At 43.9% G+C, this 24,429-nt stretch overlaps 1 protein-coding gene across 1 annotated transcript in view; it reads left to right on the forward strand.

Annotated features, from left to right (window-relative positions):
- Positions 1-9,112: 9,112 nt before the first annotated feature.
- PARP11 (poly(ADP-ribose) polymerase family member 11) overlaps positions 9,113-24,429 on the forward strand; it is a 40,327-nt gene continuing 25,010 nt past the window's right edge. The window contains exons 1-3 of the mRNA XM_077468517.1: positions 9,113-9,512; positions 15,287-15,398; positions 21,408-21,545. Coding sequence (XP_077324643.1) covers positions 15,387-15,398; positions 21,408-21,545 — 150 coding nt within the window. The 5' untranslated portion in view covers positions 9,113-9,512; positions 15,287-15,386. The remainder of the gene's footprint in view (positions 9,513-15,286; positions 15,399-21,407; positions 21,546-24,429) is intronic.

Here is a 24,429-nt window from a genome sequence, read left to right on the forward strand (position 1 = left end):
GGGGCATCTCGGTGATATACTCAGCCCTCACTCACCCTACTGAAAAAGTTTCTTACATGAAGGCTTGGGAGGCTTATTTCCAATGCAGCAGGGAGATGTAGACTTGGCAAGCGGCACGCACCAGATCCTTTAAAGGGATCCAAAACATTTCCCTCATGGAGGCTAGCATTAAAATAATAACCAGATGGTACCTAACCCCTACCAGACTAGCGGCCTCAGCAAACCCTCTATGCTTCAGAGGTTGTCAACTACTAGGCTCCATGGCCCACATATGGTGGGAATGTCCCAAGATTCACACATTCTGGAGACAAATTTTTAACATGATCAACAAGATGACTGATTGGCAGGTCCCCAGATCCCCAGAAGTAGCTATCCTCAATGCAAATATCCCGAAACTACACAAGGCCTTCCAAACGCTAATCCACTTCATCCTTCTGGGAGATTAGATCTCAATCGCTAAAGCCTGAAAACAGACGAAACCATCCTTGCAATCAGTCAAAAGGAAGATATCATAGATTATGACCCAAGAAAAACTATCCAGCATCCTGACTGACACCTCAAAGAAATTCCAAAAAGGTCTGGGAGCCCTGGGCCCAGTATATGGGAATCTCCCTCATACCAGGTGTACAGGTACACATCACTCCTCTCCCCAGCTATAGGCACGTATCTCCGGCAGCCACACAATAGGCACGCAGCTCCCCCCCCCCCCTCCTCTCCCTTGAGGACTCCTATCCCCCTCCCCCCTTCTTTTTTCTATTTCCTCTCCTTTTCTTCTCTCTGTCCCCTACTTCAACTCAGGTTTCTGTTAAGTTTTCACTCAGTCTGCAGCCACCACTTGGCTGTCTCCCTCATTCTGGGAGAATCCCAGCTGATTCAGCCTTCCAGCTGGGCTAGTCCAAATAGGCATGGCGACACTTCGGGAGAGAAGGGGGAGTTCCTCGTCTGGCACAGTTAGATCCCGTTGGGGGTACCACGGGAGGAGGGAACCCGGAAACTCTGGGGGCATGGCCTTAAGTTGGACCTCAGGTTAATTGGGACATGTAAGACAGTTGAATGGCCCTCCTCATTACACATATTGTTGGGACGGACAATAGATGCATTTCCAGACTGTATTCTTTATTTTCTCTTACGCAGGGGGCCCTCCCCCCGAGATCTGTTAAATTTATTGACTTTATATGTTTGTGCATATTGAAAATAAAAACATATTGTAAGTGAAATTTGTCAATGTAAAACAGTAAAAGGTAGTGCAGGAACCTTTTTTTATAATCGTTGCGACACAAGTTGCAGTTCCATTGGGGTGAGACTTGTCATGCAATTTGAAACTGTCATATTGCATGAAAAGTTTCACCGGTGTGAACCAGGGCTTAAGCACATAGTAATGTCCTCGCTACCACAATGCAAAAGTATGAACTTGGCCTCAGCTGTAAAAACCACAGGCTTTGTCTCTTTGATTCAGAGATATTAACAGCTAAATGTATTTGTTAAAGCTGAGTTTCAGGCAAATGGGTAAATACACATTTAACATATATCCATATAAGGTATACAGTAGAGTGCAACTCACAACACACCATAGCCCACATACTTTGCAATGTGGTGCTCTGCATTGCTAAAAAGGGTCATGATCCATTGTGATGCGCATCAACATGCATTGCTTTAAGGCAGTTCATACATTATGAATAGACTGTCCCAACACAAAGCAAAATGACATGCAATAATACACATTAGTTGATACCACAAAGTATCACAAAACTGTGAATCTTTGTGTTTAGCTTTCCTTCTTCGCCTTTTAGTCCCCTAGTCCCCAACACCTGGCGCTCCAGCTCTCTGTGCGCAGACCACCGTGTTCCTAGGCACAGGGCTGCAGTGGAGTGCCATAAGCTTGAGCGTTCCCTGTGTTCCAACACCTGACACTGAAGCAAGCCGGCATTGTGAGGACTGATCTACAAGCATTGTCCTGGTCCAACTGAACATGACCAACAACTACTGGCAACTGCATTTATATTTTCTGATCGAATAAAGTGCATTGAAAATTTTTACTCACCATCTGTTCTGGTAACATCCATAAAATGTTTGATTTTTTATGTAGCACCCTGGAGTTTAGGCAGGGTTGCTCCTCGCAAATTTACTTGCCAGGAGTAGTTATCCTTGTTGATTGTTAGAGATCTCTTGATTTCTCCCTAAGTTTGGCCTTGTTGCACTTTTCTCTTCTTCCACTAGGTTGCCGGGTACTTGGTGGTACTAGAAACTAGAACAACCCAAGGTCGGGTTATGGGTAGGTGGGGTGTCTCGGCCAATGAGCAGGGGTTTTCTTGAATCCCTTGGCCTGCTGGGAGAGCCTATATATTTGTGTGGAGTCAGGTGGTCTATGTTCTGTACCACCCGGACGGCTGTATGTCGTATTGCTCGAGCTGCTAGGCCAGAGATTGGGCCTATCCTGGGCACATCTGGCTTCTAGGCTGTCTGAGGGCCTATCCAGAAGCAAGAGAGAGCAGTGTGGGGTTGGGACTGTGGCTTGCAGTCCCACCAAAAGTGACAGTTCTGACTTGCGGAGAACCTGTCGTGGTCGGAGGTAGAGCGGAAGCTGTCGCCAATTACCAGGGACCAAAGTGAGTAACTGAAGCAAGTACCAGAGCAGTATGCTCACCAATCGGGGACCCAGCCAGTGGAGGAGATGCTTGGTGAAGTTTGAGAGGTATCTAGAGTGCCAAGCTAGGGACCAAGCAGAGAAGGGGGGGGGGGGGGTAATGCTTGGGGAAGATACCACCGTGCAGATTGAAGGAGCTCAAGGGATTCAGTGATAGTGAATCAGTGGGTCTAGTTAGAGACTGGGAGCTCAGTGTGCTGAAGAACTACAAGGAGAGATTGTAGTGGAAGATAAAGGAACTGTTAAACTTCAAGTTAGGAACTGTTATGCCCCGTACACACGGTAGGATTTTCCAACGTAAAATGTTCAATGGGAGCCTTTTGTCGGAAATTCCGACTGTGTGTAGGCTGCATCGGACATTTTCCATCGGAATTTCCGTCGCACAAAATTTGAGATCTGGATCTCAAATTTTCTGATAACGAAATCCGTTCACGTAAATTCCCATCGTGTGTACACAATTCCGATGCACGAAGTGCCATGCATGCTCAGAATAAATGACGAGACAGAAGCGCTTGGTCTGGTAAAACTACTGTTCGTAATGGAGATAGCACATTCGTCGCGCTGCAATTTTTGAAATAGTTTAATGCAGCGCATTCTCTTCTTCTTTATAATGCTAGAAGAATTAAGTTGTTTTGCTGCTCATATTCACATAGAATTCTCACAAACTGATTTCTTTATTATTTCTTGTGATCTCATGAATAATATTAATTTTTTTTGTCTCCAGATCTCCATAATAATGTTTGTAATTTTTGTTTCTTTTTTTGTTTCTTTTTTTATCAAGACGTAAAATTTGTTTTCTAGTGCTCTCCATAATATTATTTCTTGTTTTGTGTGTCAAGTTACCACAGCACCATTATTATTGTCTTGTATTTTTTAACCTCAAGGAGGTTGGTTCGTGTTGGTGTTCCTTGTTGATTTGACATTGTACTTAGGAAATATGCCTGTCTATTCACAAACAAACTGTCCTTTTTGAAGTAAAACACATAGGCAAGTATTTGTGAAAAATAAATAGCCATTTATTCTGGGTCATAACAAAATAAAGAGGAAGGCAACGCTGGAGAAACTTTTGAAATTTGCGAAGCCTTTGCAAGACACAACACAAGACAAACCCTAATGTCAGGCGAAACTCTCCTACTCTTGACCCAAAATAGGCCTCAATCTATACACAGTATAGGCCACTGATGCACCAATTTAAAATTGTACCTTTGATATAACGATCGTCACTTCCGTTACTCTGTCCTCCGTTCACAGATCGTACATACAACGCACACATGTTCACTTTATATACACTGCACATGTGTGAAACTCTACCCGCCCACATTCTTTCTAGTATATTCCCTGCACCTTCTCTTTTTGCGCAGTGGGAGAGCACATGGCATAGAGACAACAGGTGCATGCAGAGGAGAGAAGCAACAACAAAAGGCCAGAGCCACGAACATCCCGATTCCGGAGGAGATTTAAGGCCTCAAATATGTCCTTTATAGAGATGGTGGACATCTTGACGAGGGCCGATTATGACGGGAAGCATGGACCATACCCAAACCCAAAAGTGAAAAAGGCCAAGATCATGACTAAAGTTGTGAAGAGTCTGCACAGGAATTTTGGGGTATGGCAATTCAAGGAGCAATTTAGGAAACGATGGTCAGACCTCAAATTGAGGGAGCACGATCAGTACAGAAAGATCAGGCAAACTGCTTCTAAAAGGTAAGTACTTTTGTGTGTTCCTATTATTATTATTACTTGCATGCTGCTCCATGTGCTTTTCTTTACTGTTGTGCAGTTTAAAATGGCAACTTTCATGTTCATGGACACTGTAATCGGTTATAGGAAACATCGTTCATCTGCCCACTTATAAGATGTTTTTGGCAGATACAGGTTGACTACATTTGTTCAGGCCTATTTGTATTAAAATACGTTTATTGTCTAGATGGGTTTGTAACTAGAATGAAATGTAAACTTGATTTAGTGTAAGGAGACGACACTCAGCAGCTGTTTACACATCTGGAAGGAGGAGCACTAGTGTGGGACACCAGAACAAACTTTTTAGGGTGTCCCACACAGGTGCTCCAATGGATATTAGGGGTCTCTAAATGTGTGATACTTTAACAAAAAACTGAAGTATTCCAGCTTTAGAAAGGAAATAAAATGTTTCATATATATTATATTTCCTATTTCTGCCCTCAAATATCTGTGTGCTAAGTATAACTTTTTATTCTAATGGGGGAGAAAAGACTTGGGACATCTGAGGACACCAGAGACCCCCCACCTCCTAAAGAAGGGGAAATCCGTTTATGAAGTGGGCGAAATTGTCACCACAACAAGTGAGTGTCTGAGACCACAGCTTCAGGTAATAGATGGATGCCTGCATATTTATAATACATGGTGTGTTTTTTTTCTTTTAGGTGATGTTGATGTTGTGGAAGAAGAATCTCATTTCACAAGTGAAAGTGCCCAGATCCTCATCGGGGAGAGAATGGGGTGCAATCGTGATTTAGAAAACATCAATGATATTCAACAAAAAATTAGGAACACCATTGATGTTTTAGGCAGAATATAAAACACAAACATTGTACTGTTTTCTCTTGTATTTTTGATTTAAAAAAAAAGATATTTTTTTTTTTTAAAAGCCAAATTTTAAAGATGCACACAGTGTGTCAACATGTGCTTTCTGCCATTATGGGATATCAATGTATGCGTTTTGTGGGTGCCACCCTTTCCTCGCAACTCAGTTAGGTGAGAGGAAGGGGTTGCACCCCCAAAACACGTCCATTGATCCCCTGCGATGGGAGCTAGCACATGTTGACAGTAGGCATGGGATCAAGATGGGAATCCCCAGTTTGAATCCCTGTTTGTGTGCATGTTCAAAATTTGGTTTTTACAAGGGTGACATCACTTCATCTAATGCAGGCAATATCAACACAGTTTGAACATACTAATGTCTGATATTGCCTTTGTAAGTTCCTGAGTTGTGTATGTTATGCTTTGAAACATGCCTGTTTAACCACTTCCCGACCAGCGCACGACGATGTACGTCGACAGAATGGCACGGGCAGGCATATTGGCGTACAGGTACGTCCAATATTCAATGCCGCCCTGCCATCAGGAGCGCGCCGCCGGCGGCACACTCCCGCGCGTGAGTCTGGTCGCGGGACCCGCGGACTCGATCACCGCGGGCATCCCCGCGATCGTCTCACGGAGCGGCCGAATGGAGGAAATGCCGAGTAAACAGCATTTCTCCATTCTGCCTAGCAACTAATGACGCTGATCTCTGCTCCATGTGATTGGAGCAGAGATCAGTGTTCACTAAATGAAAGCCCAACCCCCCCACAGTTAGTAACACACCCCTAGGAACACTTAACCCCTATACTGCCACCCACTGGTTAACCCCTTCACTGCCAGTGTCATTTACACAGGAATCACTGCATTTATATAGCAGTGATTACTGTATAAATGACAATGGTCCCAAAAATGTGTCAAAAATGTCCGATGGGTCCCCCACAATGTCGCAGTCACAATAAAAATCGCTGATCACCTCCATTACTAGTAAAAAAAAATAATAAAAAATTATTAATAAAAATCCTATAAAACTATCCCTATTTTGTAAACGCTATAACTTTTGCACAAACCAATCAATAATCGCTTATTGCGATTTTTTTTACCAAAAATATGTAGAAGAATACGTATCGGCCTAAACTGAGGGAAAAAAATGTTTTTTTTATATATTTTTGGGGGATATTTATTATAACAAAAAGTAAAAAATAATGCGTTTTTTTCAAAATTGTCGCTCTATTTTTGTTTAAAGCGCAAAAAATAAAAACCGCAGGGGTGATCAAATACCACCAAAAGAAATCTCTATTTGTGGGAAAAAAAGGACGTCAATTTTGTTTGGGATCCACGTCGCACGACCACGCAATTGTCAGTTAAAGCGACGCAGTGCCGAATCGCAAAAAGTGGTCTGGTCTTTGACCAGCAAATTGGTCCGGTCTGAAAGTGGTTAAACAAAAAAAGATTCTTTACAATGTGAAAAAAATATATACACCAAAGATGTTGGTTTGTTAAAAAAATCCTTTTCTAACGCACATGTGAATGCACGTTTTTGGTGTGTTCCAGTGCGTTTTTGATGCAGTCCAGTGCATTTCCCCTCTCCCCCTCTTTTTTCTTTAACCTTAAATAAAGACATGTGTGTTCCAGTGCATTCTTGATGGGTTTTGCACTGTACCAGTACAGTCCAGTGCAGGAAAAATACAGCATCTTCTACTTTTTTTCTGGGACTGGAATGCACTGGAACGGCAAGCACTGGTTTGAATTATGCCATTAAATACCATATAACCTACTTTCCATGCATTTTTCATGCAGAAAAAAAAATGCACTGGAATGCATGTGGTGTGAACTGGCCCTTATGCAGGTTGCATATTCCAGGTACATTTTGCGTTTTTCAGTACACAATTTTCATCCATTGAAGTCTATGGAACCAAAAACCATAAAAAAACTCCCTGACCCTTTCCATAAAATGCACAGATGTACATACCTCCCAACTTTTTGAAATGGGAATGAAGGACACCTATCAGCAAAAGTATGCAGGCCTAGGACATACCCCCTGTCACGCCCCCTTAAAGGAGAATTGTACAAAAAAAACAAAAAAAAAACAAGATTGGTTAAACCCATAAGTGCTTTTTTTTACCACTACTATTCCTTTATATTGGCTTTTGGAATTTACAAATGCAACAATTTAGAAATCAAATGAAAGGTTTAGCACTGGGAAACACTTTTTGAAAGATAAAAAGTACATTTTATATACATCCAGGGCTTTTTTTCTAAGACAATAGGTGCAGGAACTCCCCTTTTCTGAGTCACCCCTTTTCCCCGCCTCTGAGCACCGTCCCTTGGTTCCATCCCCTACCCACCTCCAAGTACCGCTCCTTTTAGACAATACTAGTTACAAGTATCATTTTGTGGTGCTAAGTAATTTGTATGGAATTTGGTAACGATATGAAAAAAAGCATAGATCCCCTTCAGCCAGCAACAATAGATCCCCCTAACAACAATGTACCACCCACAACAAAATTCCCCACCAGCAACAATAGACTCCCAGTGTTGTGTCGAATGCTGTCCCCCATCGGATAGTGTCCGCCCTGTACTGCGCTTGCGCAGTACAGATGACAAGGAGACGCCAAAGGTCTCCGAAGATGAACGACGCCTGTGCACTGAGTCCAGGTTCAAGTCCCACCATCCAAGTGGACATAGAGTTAGAATAAAAAATTGCCGAGCGAAGCGAGGCCGTGCCCAAAGCGTGGCGAGCGAAGCGAGCCCGCAAGGGGCCCTGTTACCAAATGCTACTGTATGTCCACTTGCATGGTGGGGCTTGAACCTGGACTCAGGGCAGAAGGTACAAGCAAGTGCGCAGTCTCCGTTCATCTTCTGAGACTTTCTGAGTTTTTGTCCTCCGTACTGCGCAAGCGCTGCGCCTGCGCAGTATGGGGCGGACACTATCCGATGGGGGGACAGTTTTTGGCAGAACACCGGCAGCATCAACAGATCTCTGCACAGCCAGCATTAATAGACTCTCTGGCAGCCATCGAAAAAAAAAAACAACAGTAGATCTCCTTCAGCAACAACTGACCCCCGGGAACATAAGACCCACCCCTAGCAACAACAGGTCCCCCACCAACAACAATAGACCTCCTCAGCAACAATAGTCCCCCCCTGCAAAAATACATCCTCTCCAGCTAGAATAGATCCCCCACGAGTGAGCATCAATACCCTGCAGCACACCCCAGCACCTCTTGCCATTACATACAGTCAGTCCAGGAGGTGCCGGAACTGCGTTCCCCCTGAAAAAAAGCCTACATCTATATAGATCAGACCAAACTGAGGGACACATGAAGAGGAATGAGGGACAGAGGGACATTGCTCCAAATCATGGACAGTTCGGAGCTTTGTATGTGAACTACATCCATAAGAAATCATGGTAAATGGACTGTACTGTTTCTGCAAAACTTAAAATGCACTAAAAAAATACATAGGTGTGACCCAGGCTTATGAGATCACTACAAATCCATTCTCTACACGTGTCTCCAAACTAAGGAACCCTCAGTTCAGAAACTGAAAGTCCCATGAGGCATTGCAAGTCTCTGCACAGCCACAGGCATGACTCCCAAAGGAAGAGGCATGTTGGGACATGTAGTAACAGCTAGCAGACCAGAGTCTGTAGGAAACACACATCATGGGCTACAAGAAAATGGCCGCCGCTCTCCTGTACTGAAGACAAGAAAGCCAACGATAATATTACGCTTCATAGGCCTAGAAGATGGCTTGTATGATCCTCTAAAATATAAAAATATAGTTAGAAGCATATAGAACTTCCTTTTTTTCTGTCTGTACCTACTTATACCCTCTAGCGTCTGTGCCAGGCCGAGGCGTAACTAGGCAACCCGGAGGAAGCCTGCCAGCCAGCCAGCCAGCCGTGGAACGCATACAGAAATCAGCTGATGTGGGTGGGCGGGGCTTCAGAAGAGAAAGCCACTGTGATTCCGGGAGACGGCTTGTCTATGCGGGGAAAAGACAGGGGATCTCCAGCATTTCCGGGAGAGCTGACACAGCTATGTGAGAGATATGAATGAGTGTGTTCCTGTATGGCAGGTCCTTGACTCCTGAGTAGCCAGCAATAGATCAGCTGACCTCTGCCAGGGACATCCGGCGGTATGACAACTTGATGACCAGGGGACACTTCTACCTCTGACCAGAAAACAATGTACATAGAGGACACGATGGCTCCCCTGTACGAGAGTCGCCACCATCATGGCCAGCGCTAGCTGTAGTATCCGGAGACAACAGAACCAGGCTGAGAATTTGGTGCACCTGACAACAGGTAACCCCCCCCCCCCCCTTCTTAGGCAGCCAGTAAAAACAGGCAGCTGAGCCACAGTTTACCACCCACGATTGCCCACCTAAAGTGTAGAATATGGCCAGAGGAAGCCGCTCACATGTCGCACCTGTGATGCTTTGCATTGTGGCCACAGCAAAGGGGGCATATCGAATTGACGGGGGGCACCGTCTGTCAGTCTCAGCCATTCAGCCTTGGTGCATGCTGATGCGATATGGGAAATGCACAAGATTTTCTGCGTTTCCTTACATTGTATCACACACCAAAGCGATCACACAGCATCCATGCAATCTGCTGCGGGTGTCAATGTTAGATTAATGACACCCCCCAAAACAAAAAAAAAATGCAGTGCGATTGCCAGAATCGCATTGCGTTGTTTGGAACACCCATGTGATGCGATTCATGTGTGGGGGGAAAAAAAAAAACAATCTTGCACCATTTTTGTGTGGATCCAATGCGATTTAAGTCATTCAAAATGTATGGCTCAAATCACACTGCACAGACATCGCATGTGATGTGCACAGGAGTGCGGTGCTATTCCTGTGCGAATCGCATGCAGTGTTTTGCATGTACCAATGGGAACCTAGGCTAACGTCATTGGCTCACAACCTCAAGCCAAATGCTTCTCTGTCAGTTGCGGCACATTAATATCACTATAAAATGCTTTTTGGCCCAAAAAAAAATAAAAAAAGGCATTAAGAAGGCCATCTGAATGCTGGGCATTAGCTGCTTAGCTGCACTCTGAAAAACGATCCACTGCAGCTAATTTTTCAGAGCATGGCCTAATGTGAACCTAGCCTTATAGATTTGTGAAGAGATCTGTGGCTGGAGTTCCACTTTAAGTTGCTGCACCAATTGCGCCCTAGGCTTAGGCTGTACATGAGGCCCAAAGTTCTGCCCCTCGACCCTTACCGCCAAAAAACTGCTCTCCCTCTCCATTCAGCTGTCAGTTACCACAGCCTCAGTGGACATTTGAGGTTTTGACAATTAAATCCATACAGCTTGGACCCAGGTCCAACTGAGAGTCATAAGGATTGATACAGCAAGCGTTTTGGATTCTTATGCAGATACTTGCTTGGACCAAAACAAGTAAACGTTGTTACTGCAGAGAAGTTTAAAAGAAGAGTAAAGGATTTTTTTCCTTTTTTTTTTTTTTTTTAAATCCTAATCATCTAGGTGGATGCTGCATCTATCCCTCACTGGCTCTAAGACTGAGAACCAAGCGATTAAACACACCTGATCGCTCAGTTCTTAGAGTTCCCTGAGCAGAGATCTGGCGACTGTCAGTCACCGCTGTCTGCTCTGCGCCACCCCCCCCCCCGGGCTGTGGAGGGGGTGAGAGCGACTGGCTCGGGCTCTCAGCAGCTCACTGAGAGGCTGACCCAGGCCCCGGTCCAGGGTTATGGGTGGATCTCAACCATATTGTCGCAGTCTTTCCCCAGCCTGTACTGGCTCTGTGATGTCAGCTGGGCTGTGGGCCTGCTGTCTGCTGAAAATTGGTCACGGGAGTGCAGAATAAACTCCACTCCTGCAATCCACAGAGGTACATCCAAACAAGCTTAGGCTGTACTTCTCCTTTAAGCCCTGGGGCAAGCTGTTTTTGAGTGATTTTAACCACACACTGCCCGCCCTATAACAAAATGACGGTGGCAAAGTGGTTTCAAAGTGGTTTCATAATCCTGACCGGACGTCATATGACATGATCAGGATTTTGAGCGCGCATCACGGCGATCGTTGTTGCGGGGTGTCAGTCTGACACCCGGCAACTACGATCTCGGTAAAGAGTCTCCGACGGAGACTCTTTACCACATGATCAGCCGTGTCCAATCACGGTTGATCACAGTGTAAATAGGAAGAGCTGGTGATCGGCTTATCCACACTCGCGTCTGTCAGACGCGAGTAGAGGAGAGCCGATCGGCTGCTTCTCTGACGGGGGGGGGGGGGGGGGGGGTCTGTGCTGATCGATTATCAGCACAGCCCCCCGAGGATGCCCACACTGGACCACCAGGGATGCAACCATGGATGCCCAGGACAAGGTATGCCACCCTAGACCACCAGGGATGCCAGTCAGTGCCACAATGGATGCCAATCAGTGCCCACAATGGGCATCACTGATTGGCATGCATTATTGTTTGGCACTGATTGGCATCCATTAGTACAGTATATTATAATACAATGCCGCCTATCAGTGCCCATCCGTGCCACCTATCAGTGCCCATCCATGCCCATCTGTGCCGCCTATCCATGCCCATTCGTACCGCCAATCCATGCCAATCTGTGCCAGCTATCAGTGCAATTTGTGCCGCCCATCAGTGCCGCCTATCAGTGCCACATATCAGTGTCCATCAATGCCACCTCATTGGTGCCACCTCATCTGTGCCCATCAGTGCCGCCTTATCATTGCCCATCAGTGTAACCCCATCAGTGAAGGAGAAAACTTACTTATTTACAAAGGTTTGAAACTGAAACAAAAAAAACATTATTTTCCTTTAAAAGACTCCTTTTAATCTATAAGCAAACATTTGAAGGAATTTTTTATTTTTATTTTTTATACTTGCCCTAAACGCCCTGTTGCTATGTAGTCCATATAATCTTCCACTTCCTGGTCTGCGGAGCTCCTCGAGACTTCCTCCCTCGCCTATGCTCCTGGGAAATAATGGCACATCATTTCCCAGGAGTCTGTGGGCAGCACAAACAGTCGTCGCTATGGCCACCGTTGAATCGCGCATGCACGAGATCGAGAGGTGAATGCTGGTTACCCAGCATGCACCTCTCCAAAGATATTCCAGGAAGCTATCTCAATTGGGCTTCACATGCCCACATTCATGATGGAAACTGCCACAAACGGAGGAATTAAATATTACAGAAATTTATATCTTTGAACAATCTATCAAAATCATTGTATACTCTAATGCCACATACACACGAGCGGAATGTCTGTCAGGAAAAAGTCAGACGGAAGCTTTTCATCGCATATTCCGATCGTATGCCTCATTAAACTTTTATTTAGAAAATTCTGATGGACCTAGAAATAGAACATGTTCTAAATATTTCCGATGGAACCAGTTCCTATCTGGAAAACCGCTCATCTGTATGTTGTTCTGACGGACCAAAAACGACTGGCATCACTAATTTGCACTGATTGTTGGCACTGATTGTTTGCTCTGAAGCAAGTATGGGACGGAAGCTATTGGTTACTGACTATTGAACTTCCCTTTTCTAGTCCCGTTGTACATCACCGCGTTCTTAACGATCGGACTTTGGTGTGATCTTGTGTACACAAGACAGTTTCAGCGGAATTCCGTCGGAAAAACCTTCAGCGTTTATTCCGATGGGAAAACCGGTCCTTTAGTACAGGGCATTATTTTCATTTCATTAGCAATAATACTAGGATCAAAAATAAAAAATAAAACCTTTTTTCACCGGAACTCCACTTTAACAGAAGTTAATGCAAGTTGCAATGAAATTGCAGAAAAGTAGTGCAGCAACCTTTTTCAAGTTGCAACGATTTGAACATCTGCATTACCGAGAATAGGGTGCGACTTCTCATGCAATTTTGAACAGTCATGTAGGGCTGCAACTAACGATTATTTTCATAATCATTTAGTTGGCTGATTATTGTTTCAATTAATCAGTTAATAACCTTTAAAAAAAAAAAAAGTGGGTCAAATTAACGTTCATTTTCAACCACAGTGATGGAAAAATTTGGAAATGATAGAAAACTTCTTAGTCAAAGGAATTTTCAGACCGTGTATGTGGTTTTCGTTCAGAAATGACATTCATTTTAAAAACGGAATGTTAAAAACAAGTGAAAATTTCAAACAAAATTCTTTCATTCAGCGAATGTACAAAGATTTTTCATCTGAATATTCTCATCTGAAAATTGATCGGTGTGACCAGCATAAGGCTCGGTACACACCTATGCAGTTTGCTTTTAATCTGTTTCTGCAGTGCTTTTGGCTGTGCGTTTTTTGATTTCTGCGCACGTGATTTTACTGCAATTTGCATCTTTTGCATTTTTTTGGGGGCAGATTAAAAAACATAAATTGCTACAAAAACGCATTACATTCTTTTCTGTAGCTTCTCTATTGAAGTATATTGAACCAATAAAGCACCATTTTGCGTTTAAAAGTCTCTGACCCTTTCAGATGTGAACGTGTCCCATAGGAAACCATGTAAATGAACTGTAGTACATTTCTGCAAAAAGCACCAATAAACACATAGATGTGAACCAGGTCTAAGACGTTTAGTAACATAATGGGGTTAAAAAACCTAAAATTAGCCCTTTATGGTAGAAAAAAAGCAGATAATCACTACTGTAAGGGGTTCATTTTTTTTACTGTAGAACAGTGAGTAATATTTACAGTAGAGATTATTTGCTCTTTTTGTACTATAAAGGGCTCGTTTTAGTTTTTTTAACCCCAATATGTTACTGGTGATTAATCGATTATGAAAGTAGTAATCGATTAATTTCATAATCGATTAGTTGTTTCAGCCCTACAGTCATGACAAATTGCATTTTTGTAAAGCTCACTGCACATGTTAGTCGGGATGTACAATCTCCCTAAGCCCTGGGTCACACTGACTGCGGGAATGAAATTGTGTAAGTTCATTCCCACATGTCAGTCCCGACTTTGGGGGCGATTTCAGAGACATCTGTGCTGATTTCTGCACAGATCGTGCAGATATCAATGGAAATAGCACCCGAAATCGCCAAAAGTAGTACAAAGTCACACCGATTTGGACGTTGCCATTTTCGCCGATTCGGCATGGAATTTGACATGCCAAATTGCATGCAAAACCGCATCATTGTGAACCAGAGCTTAACTCTTTAACTATGTCGAACAAGGGCCTGGCTGATTGGATAGTTTGAGTAGGTTTGCACGTTCTCCTGGTGCTTGTGTGGCTTTCCTCTGGATAATCTTATTATGAATTGCAGTAACATGCACGTCCTTACTGTCCTTTCAGTATGCCATAATGGTGAAAGGTAGCAAAGCAGTCCTTTAATCAGGACATGGATTGTATGAGTATAGCAGATCCAGTGTCAGGAGCGCACCCATGCACATTGCTTTCAACATTTACTTGAAAATCTAGATACAAAATATTGCATTGATATGCTATATGATATGTTTCAATCATTGAAAAGAATACAAACATCACCGCTTAAGTGCCCGTTCACACAGGGGCGACGTGACTTGCAGCGCGTCTCACAGACGCGACCTGCACACGACTTCAGCGGCGACTTGCAAAATGACTTCTGTATAGAAGTCAATGCAAGTCGCCTGAAGTCGCCCCGAAAATACTACAGGAACCTTTTTCTAAGTCGGAGCGACTTGAGTCGCTCCTATTAGAACGGTTCCGTAGTACAGAACGGAGCGCGACTTGTCAGGCGGCTAAGTCGCCTGACAAGTCGCGGTAATGTGAACGGGCACTCAGGGTTGGTTCACACTGGGATGACAAGTAGCGTCCCGTTCTGTACAACGGAACCGGTCTAATCAGAACAACTCAAGTCGCTCCGACTTAGAAAAAGGTTCCTGTACGACTTTGTGGGCGACTTGCGTTGACTTCTATACAGAAGTCGTTTTGCAAGTCGCCGCAGCGGTCGTGTCCAGGTCGCCTGAGGCAGTCGCGCTGTAAGTCGTGCTGCCTCAGTGTGAACCGGACCTTAGACACTGTACAGATATCATGCACCTAGAAAATATTTAATTCTGAAAAGTTTGATTTTATCAATGTTTTCTTTTTTTTTTTTTTTTTTACAGCCACATTTGTACTAATTCAATCTGCATGGAGATTGCGCACTGTCTGTGTGATATGGAAGTTTAAAGGAAGACTCTCTCTTTTTTAGCAAAGTTGTAGAGTATGGCACAGGTGGTAAGTATAATATTTTATGAGGGACATGAACTACACTTGGAATAGTCAGGCATTTAGGAAGCAGAAATCATAGAGCAGATTCTCTATCCTCTACAAACTATGCTCAGGAGGTCAAGGAATCGCGGTTCACCTGGAAAGTGTAATGCAGAAATTGAAGGATTAGATCCGGGATGAGTGACAACTGCATCCCTATGAAAGAATATCAATGTCATCACCAAATTAATGTTCAGGGTCAATAGCATAATGAATCAAGAAAACATTTATTAAAGCGAAAATATGAAAAGCATACTTGATGCCCAGTTCACGCAAGAGCACGGGAATGGTGCTTTTCACATGCGTGTACTGTACCATGCTCATAATTTGTTGCCTTTGCGATTTGCTGTGGGTGTCAATGTAATGTTAATGGCTCCCCAAATGCCGATTACAGACTCATGTGTTTGTGGGTACCAAATCGCACGCCGCCATTCAATTTGGTGTGACACCTTTTTTCGTTTTTTCATCGATAGATTTTTATTGATAATTTCCAATAACAGAGAAAGACAATGTATATATTTTACAACAATCACATAGAGTTGTAGGTCAAAAAGGTACAGTTATGTATGTATGTATGTAATAACCAACAGGAAATGAGCGTATAAAATAAAGTTTGAAAGTATAGGTTGTCTGGCGGTTGTGGTGTTTCCCTCCCCCAGGAACCCCAAATGGGAGCTCTTTTGTTACCTTGGGCAGGTTTGCGATTCGATAATGTGCAACCTATATTCAAGCAATACAAAGACAAAGGAGGTAAACTACCGCATCATGACTTTAAGAACAAATTGTCATCTAGTTCAAAGGAATTTCAAAGTAATTTCTCAGCTCCAGACCACAGCTCCCATTGCAACCATGAGCGTTGGCTTTTAGTTATATTACCTGCACTAGAAGCCATTGTTGTTTCGTAGCCATATTGTAAGTTTACCATGTCCAATGTGTGTTCAACGGTCGGGGTTCTATTTGTTTTCCATAATCTGGTTATATTCAATCTGGCTGCTAAAAGAATGTGTGTGGTTACATGTCTAGCATGTTGGGGTATCGAATCTATATTGAGGTTCAATAGTGCTAAGTCAGGTGTTGGGGTTATGTTGACTCATTATGTCCGATAGAATTGCAAAGATGTTTCCCCAGTAGGTTTGTATATGAGTGCACTTCCACATTATATGAAATCACCTTTGGTTGAGTTACAGCGCCAGTATGTATCCGGAACTTTGGCACTAAATGATGCCAGTTTGGAAGGGGTTAAGTACCATCTAAAAGATAGTTTTTGGGTGAGTTCCCATAGTGCAGAACATCTAGTGGCTTTGTATACAGACTGTAGTGCATGTTGCCATTGTCGTTCTGTAAATTCTTGGCCTAAGTCATTTTCCCAGTGGATATGAGGGGTTGATTTGGTAAAATTGAGTTTTTGGTGCAGTAGATTATAAAATAGAGAAATTCCTTTTTGCTTAGGGGTTGTGGTGGTTAAGTAGTCCCACGCTTTCGGTTGTATCGTGTACAGGGGCAGAGATATTTTCCCAAGACAATGTTTGACTCTGACTCTGATGTATGTATAGAAATCCATAGAGGGCAGGTGAAACTTTCTGTAGTAGTGTGAAAGATTTCATTTGGGAGTTGTGGAGTAGACGGTGAATAGATAGGATACCTCTCTTGGACCAATGAGTCAGGGATAAGTCAGGGGATATATGATGCAAGGTTTCTATTGGGATAGGTATGCTTGGATTGTTAGGATAGTTAGTGTTGTCACAGATCAGTTGTTGCCATGCTTTGACTGAGGCTATCATGGTGGGGGGGAATTGCCGAGGGTACTTTAGCTCCTAAGGGAGTGCTCAGGAGCCACCATTTGAGATTTGGGTGTATCAGTGATCTATTTTCAATGTCGCTCCACAGTTTGGTAAGGTGCTGGCGGAACCAATCGGCCAATGGTTCCAACAGTGAGGCTATGTAGTAGTCCTCAAAGTCTATAGTTCCTGATCCGCCCGCTAGTTTGTGTTTCAGGAGTTTGAAGTGTGCGCATCTGGGCTTAGACCCCTTCCATATGCATTTGTTGAATACGGTTTGGAGGGATTTAAAGAAGTATTTGGTAACTGGGATGGGAATGGTTCTGAATAGGTGGAGGATTTGTGGCAGATGAAGCATTTTAAGTGCTGCAAGTCTACCGGACCATGATAATTCATGTTTGAGGATGATTTGAGTGTCCGTTTGTAGTTTGATTAGCAGAGGTGTATAGTTGGTTGAGAAGAGCTGTCTGGTCGATCTAGTAAGGAGGATCCCAAGGTAGGGAATGCTTTTGTCTGGCCAATTAAAAGGATGTTGTGCCTGAAGCAAGTGTTTGGATGTGGCGTCTAGATTAAGGTCTAGGATGTGCAATTTAGAAGTATTGAGTTTATAGAAGGAGATTTCCCCAAATCTGTCTAGTATTTTACATACTTCTGTCAATGAGGTGGTAGGGTCAGATAGGATCAGGATGACGTTGTCCGCAAAGAGACTAATTTTGTGCGAGGTGCTGCCTACTGTCAGGCCTGTGAGCAAGGGATTTGAACGTACATGTTCCGCTAGGGGCTCCATTAATAAATTTAATATTAACGGTGATAGGGGGCACCCTTGACGAGTGCCGTTCGTTATAGGGAAGGAGTGGGATAACATATCTGCAGAGAAGACTTGCGCTGAGGGGGTGGAGTAGAGTGCCATAATAGCTCTATAGATGTGGTCTCTAAAGCCAAACTTGAGGAGCACCTTTTTGTAGATATAGCCAATGTACCCTATCAAACGCCTTCTCGTCTAAAGAGAGCAGCAGAGAAGGTGTTCCGGTGGATTCGGCATGGTGTATCAAGTTTATCATGCTTCTCGTGGCATCCGGCGCCTGTCGCCCTTTAGTAAACCCGGTCTGCTCATGATGGATGAGACCTGGCATTTTCTCTAGTAGGCGTCTAGCAATGGTCTTGGAGTAGATCTTTACATCTAGATTTAAAAGAGAAATGGGGCAGAAGTTTTGAGGAGCCGTTGGTTCTTTCCCTGGTTTAGGGATTGTAACTATGATTGCATTCAAGGTTTCCTTAGGGAACATGGAAGAGGAGGCAGCGTCGTTGTAGAGTTGCGTCAGGTATGGGATCAGTTGGTTCGAATATTGCTGATAGTATTCTCCCATCAGGCCATCCGGCCCAGGGGCTTTCCCTCTCAATAATGAATGTATGGTTGCAAGGATTTCTTGGTCAGTAAAGGGTTCATTCAGTGAGGTTATTTGTTGTTCAGTCAATTTGGGAAGTGAAATTTGTTGTAGGAATATGTCTATGTCTTCCTGTGAGGGATGGAACGTGGTTGGGTCTCGGTTTATGTTATAGAGGTCGCTATAATAGTCGCTAAATGCATTGGCTATGTCTTAAGGGTTGGTCAGTTTCTGCTTAGAGTGGGGGTGGAATAGGTGAGTTATATTAGTTTTGGCTCTTTGTCCTTTCAGACGTTGTGCCAGTTTTTTCCCATGCTTTGTTAGGGGTAGAGTATGAGATGGCTTTGAGTTTCTGTTGCACTTGCTCAAAGGAGTTGAGAAGGAGTGTTCTCATTTCCTGTCATAGTGATAATAATTGGGCCAAATGAGTTGGGTTCGGGTTAGCTTTGTGTAGGCTTTCAATTTTGGCTATTTGTAAGGTCAGGTGGTCAAGACGCTGCGTCCTCTTTCTTTTGCAAAGGGAACTAAGCTTCATTATAACACCTCTAATTACAGCTTTATTTGCGTTCCACACCACTGCGGGGTCCCCCACCGAGCCATTAAGTTCAAAGTATTCATTTAGGTGAGCTGCAATTTCTTGGGAGTGGGATGGATGTTGCAGTACGTAGTTATTAGCACGCCATAGTATTCCTCTGGTGGTTCGTGTCATTGATAGAAACTGAGATTGGCGCATGGTCTGACCACGCCATGGTGTGGATTACAGATGCACTAATTTTTTGTAGTAACCATTTATCAGTGAGGAACCTATCTATTCTCGAATAAGATCTGTGATGTGGAGAGTAGTATGTGTAATCTTTTTTCGACCCATGATGACCCCTCCAGACATCGAATAAATATTATGATGGGAGGAATTGTTTCAGGGGAGAATCCCTCCGCTTTGGTCCTGAAGTGGTGTCCATATGAATATCCACTGCTAAGTTTAAGTCGCCACAGATTAGGAGGTGGCCTTGCTTAATTTCTTGGGCTATGCGGTCTGTTTTCCGAATGAATTTCATCTGTTGGATGGAAGGGGATCCCAGAAGAGGAGGTTCAGAGCTGCTTTGTTCAAAACTATTGCACAGAGCAGAGACGTATGGCATGTTTATCATTAAAAAAACAAAACAAAAAAAACAATGTTTTTATTCAGTTTAACATATTGTACATTGAGCTATAGGAGAAAATGGTCTACCACACCTGATTGGGGGGAAAAAAAAGTACATAACCCTTTTTATAAGAACTCAACACACCATAACGCTTGGTATGTGCATTGTGCTGTGCATTGGGATCTGTTTTTACACTGCATTGGGTTGTGTTTCATACAAAATACAATTTTTACCTTGCGCTTAGACCCCTTTCACACCACACCGCACCTTGCGTCGGCGGTAAAACGGCGCTAAAAATATAATTTGCGGCGCATTTCGGCCGCTAGCGGGGCGCTTTTACCCCCGCTAGCGGCCGCGAAAGGGTTAAAGCCGCCGGCAATAGCGGCGTTTTGCCGGCGGCATTACAGCGCTGCCCTATTGATTTCAATGGGCAGCAGCGGTGGAGGAGCGGTAAACACACCGCTCCTTCACCGCTCCAAAGAAGCTGCTGGCAGGACTTTTTTCTGACGTCCTGCCAGCGCACCGCTGTAGTGTGAAAGCCCTCGGGGCTTTCACACTACACACAATGGTGCAGCTTCTTTAGGGCGTTTTGCAGGCGCTATTTCTAACGCTATAGCGCCTGCAAAACGCCCTGGTGTGAAAGGGGTCTTATAGTACTAACTGAACAGCAGGTTTATCGTGCTAGTGCACTGTGTGTTAGTGCACTAATAGTTCATGGAAGAGTAAAGACACCAGTCCACCCAGTTCAACCCGTGTGTGTGTGTTTATGTCACTATCATTTCCCATATCTCTGTATATTGCATTTGCTAAGATGCCCATCTAGGAGTATTTTTAAAACTATCGACCCTTCCCGATGACACCACTGATTGTAGAAGGGAGTTCCGCATCCTTAACGCTCTGACAGTAAAGAACCCCCTGTATAGCTTAAAGTGATTGTAAATGAAAGGCAAAACATATATATTTTTTATAAAATAAAAATTTTATAAATACTTTTTTCTCCTTTTTTATAAGTGATCATATTCCCTCTGTTCTCAGCTGCTTAAGAACTGGGGGGAGGAGGAGAAGCAGCAGCACAACAACCTTCCCAGTGATAGGCTGTGCAGAGGGGGGCGTGTCAGGACAAGTCTGATTATTGAAGTAGAGTACACATAGTTCCCAGCATAGCTAGAGAACTGACCAAGCTGTGCTCTCCTGCTTAGTGTGATCATTTTTTAAGGAAAGCAAGGGCACTGGCAGGAACACCAAGGCTTTCACATAAAGCAATACAAAGAGAACAGGATACTTTCTCATACAAGTACATGGTACAGCAGGCACATCATATGAATATGAAATGTTGGGGTAATGAACTCTACGTTTTTGAAGTGCTTCTCCTCCAGTTTCATTGAGTGGCCACGTGTTCTCTGGAGCTCCCTGAAATAGAATAGTTTTTTTCTCTATGCTAGAGTCACCATTGATATATTTGTATATCGTTATTAGAAGCATTGGAAAGAACAGAATAAGGATGAGGATCACATACTTTGTGTTCCATGTACACACAGGTGTCATTCTACAGTATATATTTCAATTGAAGTGAAATTATTCTGTGAGTTACTGGAAAGGTAGAATGCTAAACAGAATGTAATTGCAGTGTAGTGTGTGTTGATAATTGCACAATTCTAATTGCTATTTCAGGTTGAACATGGCCTACCTACGCAAACAGTGGGGAAGCCCAGTACCAGTAAAAGTGACGTACAAGAGGAAATGGATGTTTCCGAAACACAATGGGGTTGGTTCTATCTGGCAGAATGTGGAAAATGGCATATGTTTGAGGTATGTATTGCTGTTTGCATGCACTGGTATTTAAAGCAGACTTCCTGTTCACTCTGCCTCTTCTTTGCTGAAATCTCAAGTGTTGTTAACAGCTCTTACCTGTTGGGCTATAGAACAACCCCCCCCCCCCCCCCCTCATTTCAAAAATAAAGTGGGGTGGGGGGTATAATGTAGTCCAGCTGGGGTTACCTGGTCAGATACAACAACAGTGCTTGGAATCTCAAGACAGCAGACTTGTCCACTCACTACAAGATATTATAAGCTTAATGGATTTTTTTTGACAGGTCAGCAGGTATTTTTCTGTACTCGCTACTTTGTAAAATGACAGCACATAAGGAAATGTGCAAGCAATGCAGAAAAGTCCTAAATTCCTACAAGGGACTCACTCATTGGAGTTTGAACTTTGCTGCAGGCTATCCTACAGGTTTTTGCATACACGAAGGAGGGGTGGTGTCGGGTAAGAAGGAAATGGAGTGTCGGAGAGGCATGGCAGCTGGAGGTAGGGGAGTGGCTGGAGGCTGAGAGTGAAGAGATAACGCAGTGGCGGCTCATACCATGGATGTGGCTGGGGTGCAATAGCAACTGCCAGAGCAGTGAAGATGCAGCAGAGTCTGTGAACATGGCTGAGTTGCAGCAGGACTGTGGGAGTAAGAGAGATGTAGCAGGGCTTTGTGTACAGAAAAGGTGCAACAGAGTCTGTAGGTGCTGCTGGGGTCCAGAGGAGGCTGCGGGTACAGCAGTGAGGTGAGAGAGTCTGTGGGTGCTGCTGGGGTCCAGAGGAGGCTGCGAGTAAAGCAGTGAGGTGAGGGAGTCTGTGGGTGCTGCTGGGGTCCAGAGGATGCTGCGAGTAAAGCAGTGAGGTGAGAGAGTCTGTGGGTACTGCTGGGGTCCAGAGGATGCTGCGGGTACAGCAGTGAGGAAAGAGAGTCTGTGGGTGCTGCTGGGATCCAGAGGAGGCTGCGAGTAAAGCAGTGAGGTGAGAGAGTCTGTGGGTGCTGCTGGTGTCCAGAGAAGGCTACGGGTACAGCGGTGAGGTAAGAATCTGTGGGTGCTGCTGGGGTCCAGAGGAGGCTGCAGGTACAGCAACGATGAGTCTGTGGGTATGCTTGAGATGCTACAGGGCTGCATGTGCAGCAGAGATGCAGTAGAGAATGAGAATGAAGCGTAGATATAGTGAAGGTGCAAGACTGCTGGGGGCTTGGCTTCCAGTACAGCTGGGGCTTTTTTGCACGTTTAGAGGTAAATTGATTTGGCAGCTCCGGGGAGTAATAGGAGTAAGAAAAACACTTTGGTAGCTCAGGAGTGCCACAGGAATATCTGTGGACACAGTGCTCAAATGGAATGAGAACATTATGTTTATGAATGACCCCTTTCAGACCAGGCCTTTGGTGGCGCTTTTTGTTTACATGTAACAATCAGTAATTTTTGCCTGGAAATTACTTAGAAGCCCCAAACATTTTTATATGTTTTTAAAGCAGAGGCCCTAGAGAATAAAGTGGTGGTAAATAAAATAAACATTTTACTTAATGCAAAGAAACACCATACATAACGCAATTTTTTTTTGTAAAAAATGGTGTTATGCCAAGTGAATATTTTAAACACATCCTGCTTTAAAACTGCGCATGCCTGTGCAATGACGACAAAGGACGTACGTTTTTTTTTCTATCCATAGGCAACACTTTAAAAGCCTTTACAGGTTACCACTTTAGATGTACAAAAGTGGTCCAGTGCTAGAATTACTGCCCATGATCTGACAGTCACAGGGATACCTCATGTGTGGGAAGACCACTGTTTGAGTGTGTGCAGGACTGACATGCGCATTCACCTTTGTGCGCGAGCACTTTCATTTGTTGTTTTATTTTTTACACTGCTTTTCATTTATTTATTTTTTTATCAATTTTATTGCTGTTCATAGTAATGTAAACATCCTTGTGACAGGTACTCTTTATAGAAAGATTTGTGTTTTTTGAATGCTTTCGATTTATCTTTATTTTTTTAAATGACGCTGTTGACACCCGTGTAAACAGGAAGTGATGTCAGGTCATCGCTTCTGGGTTACCATAGCGGAGAGCCAATCGATGCTGGTCCCTGCTTTATTTGGTGGATGTGCCGTCTTGTCGCTCAGATCTCCCAGTGGGACAGGAGAGCCCGAGCAAGCCATGGAAGCGGTTTGGTGGGGGATGGGGACGTCCCCCCTTGCTGCTTGCAAAAGCAGTCCAGCAGCTAGTTTAGCTGCTAGGATTGCTTTTACAAGGGAGCCAACTGTCGTCTCTGAAAAAAACAAACAAAAAAAAAACAGGACCATGGTGATGCCTGCGCTTGCAGGCATCTTCCCGGGAACCACCAAAAGTCCAGCGACATACAGGTACGTAAATTAGGAACTGTCATGTGACATGGCCACAACAATCTGTTAACACTTGTCCAAGAAATGGTAATACACTTTCTAGTTAAAACTTTATTATTATATACCTAGCCAATGCAGAGATGACACTGCCTTGAGTTAGCGGGTACGTTGTGGATGTTTAACACCATAAGAGACTGCAGAGTCTATTTCCTTCCATCAGACTAGATCTGATAGATAAGAGGATTAGCAGGAATCAAATGCGGTGTGTTTTTTTTATATATCTATAGATCTCTCTAACTCGATCCGCTGAGCCAGCGGATGACAAGTCCATCTCTGCACTCTGTGCAGGGACAGACCTGTCAGAAAAACTGCTCTCCCCTATGGGGGGATTGGATGATTATGGACCGCCTGTCCGTTTTCATCTGATCCGATCCACCAGACGGATGGAAAATACGGTTTCCATCTGTCTGGATTTTGCAGAGTGGATCGGATGTCAGCGGACATATCACCGGTGACATCCGTCGCTCCATAGAGCCTAAA

Source organism: Lithobates pipiens, unplaced genomic scaffold, assembly GCF_037356315.1.
Source record: "Lithobates pipiens isolate NorthernLeopardFrog02 unplaced genomic scaffold, aLitPip1_a1.2 Scaffold_8, whole genome shotgun sequence".
In the NCBI taxonomy this organism is placed as follows: Eukaryota; Metazoa; Chordata; class Amphibia; order Anura; family Ranidae; genus Lithobates; species Lithobates pipiens.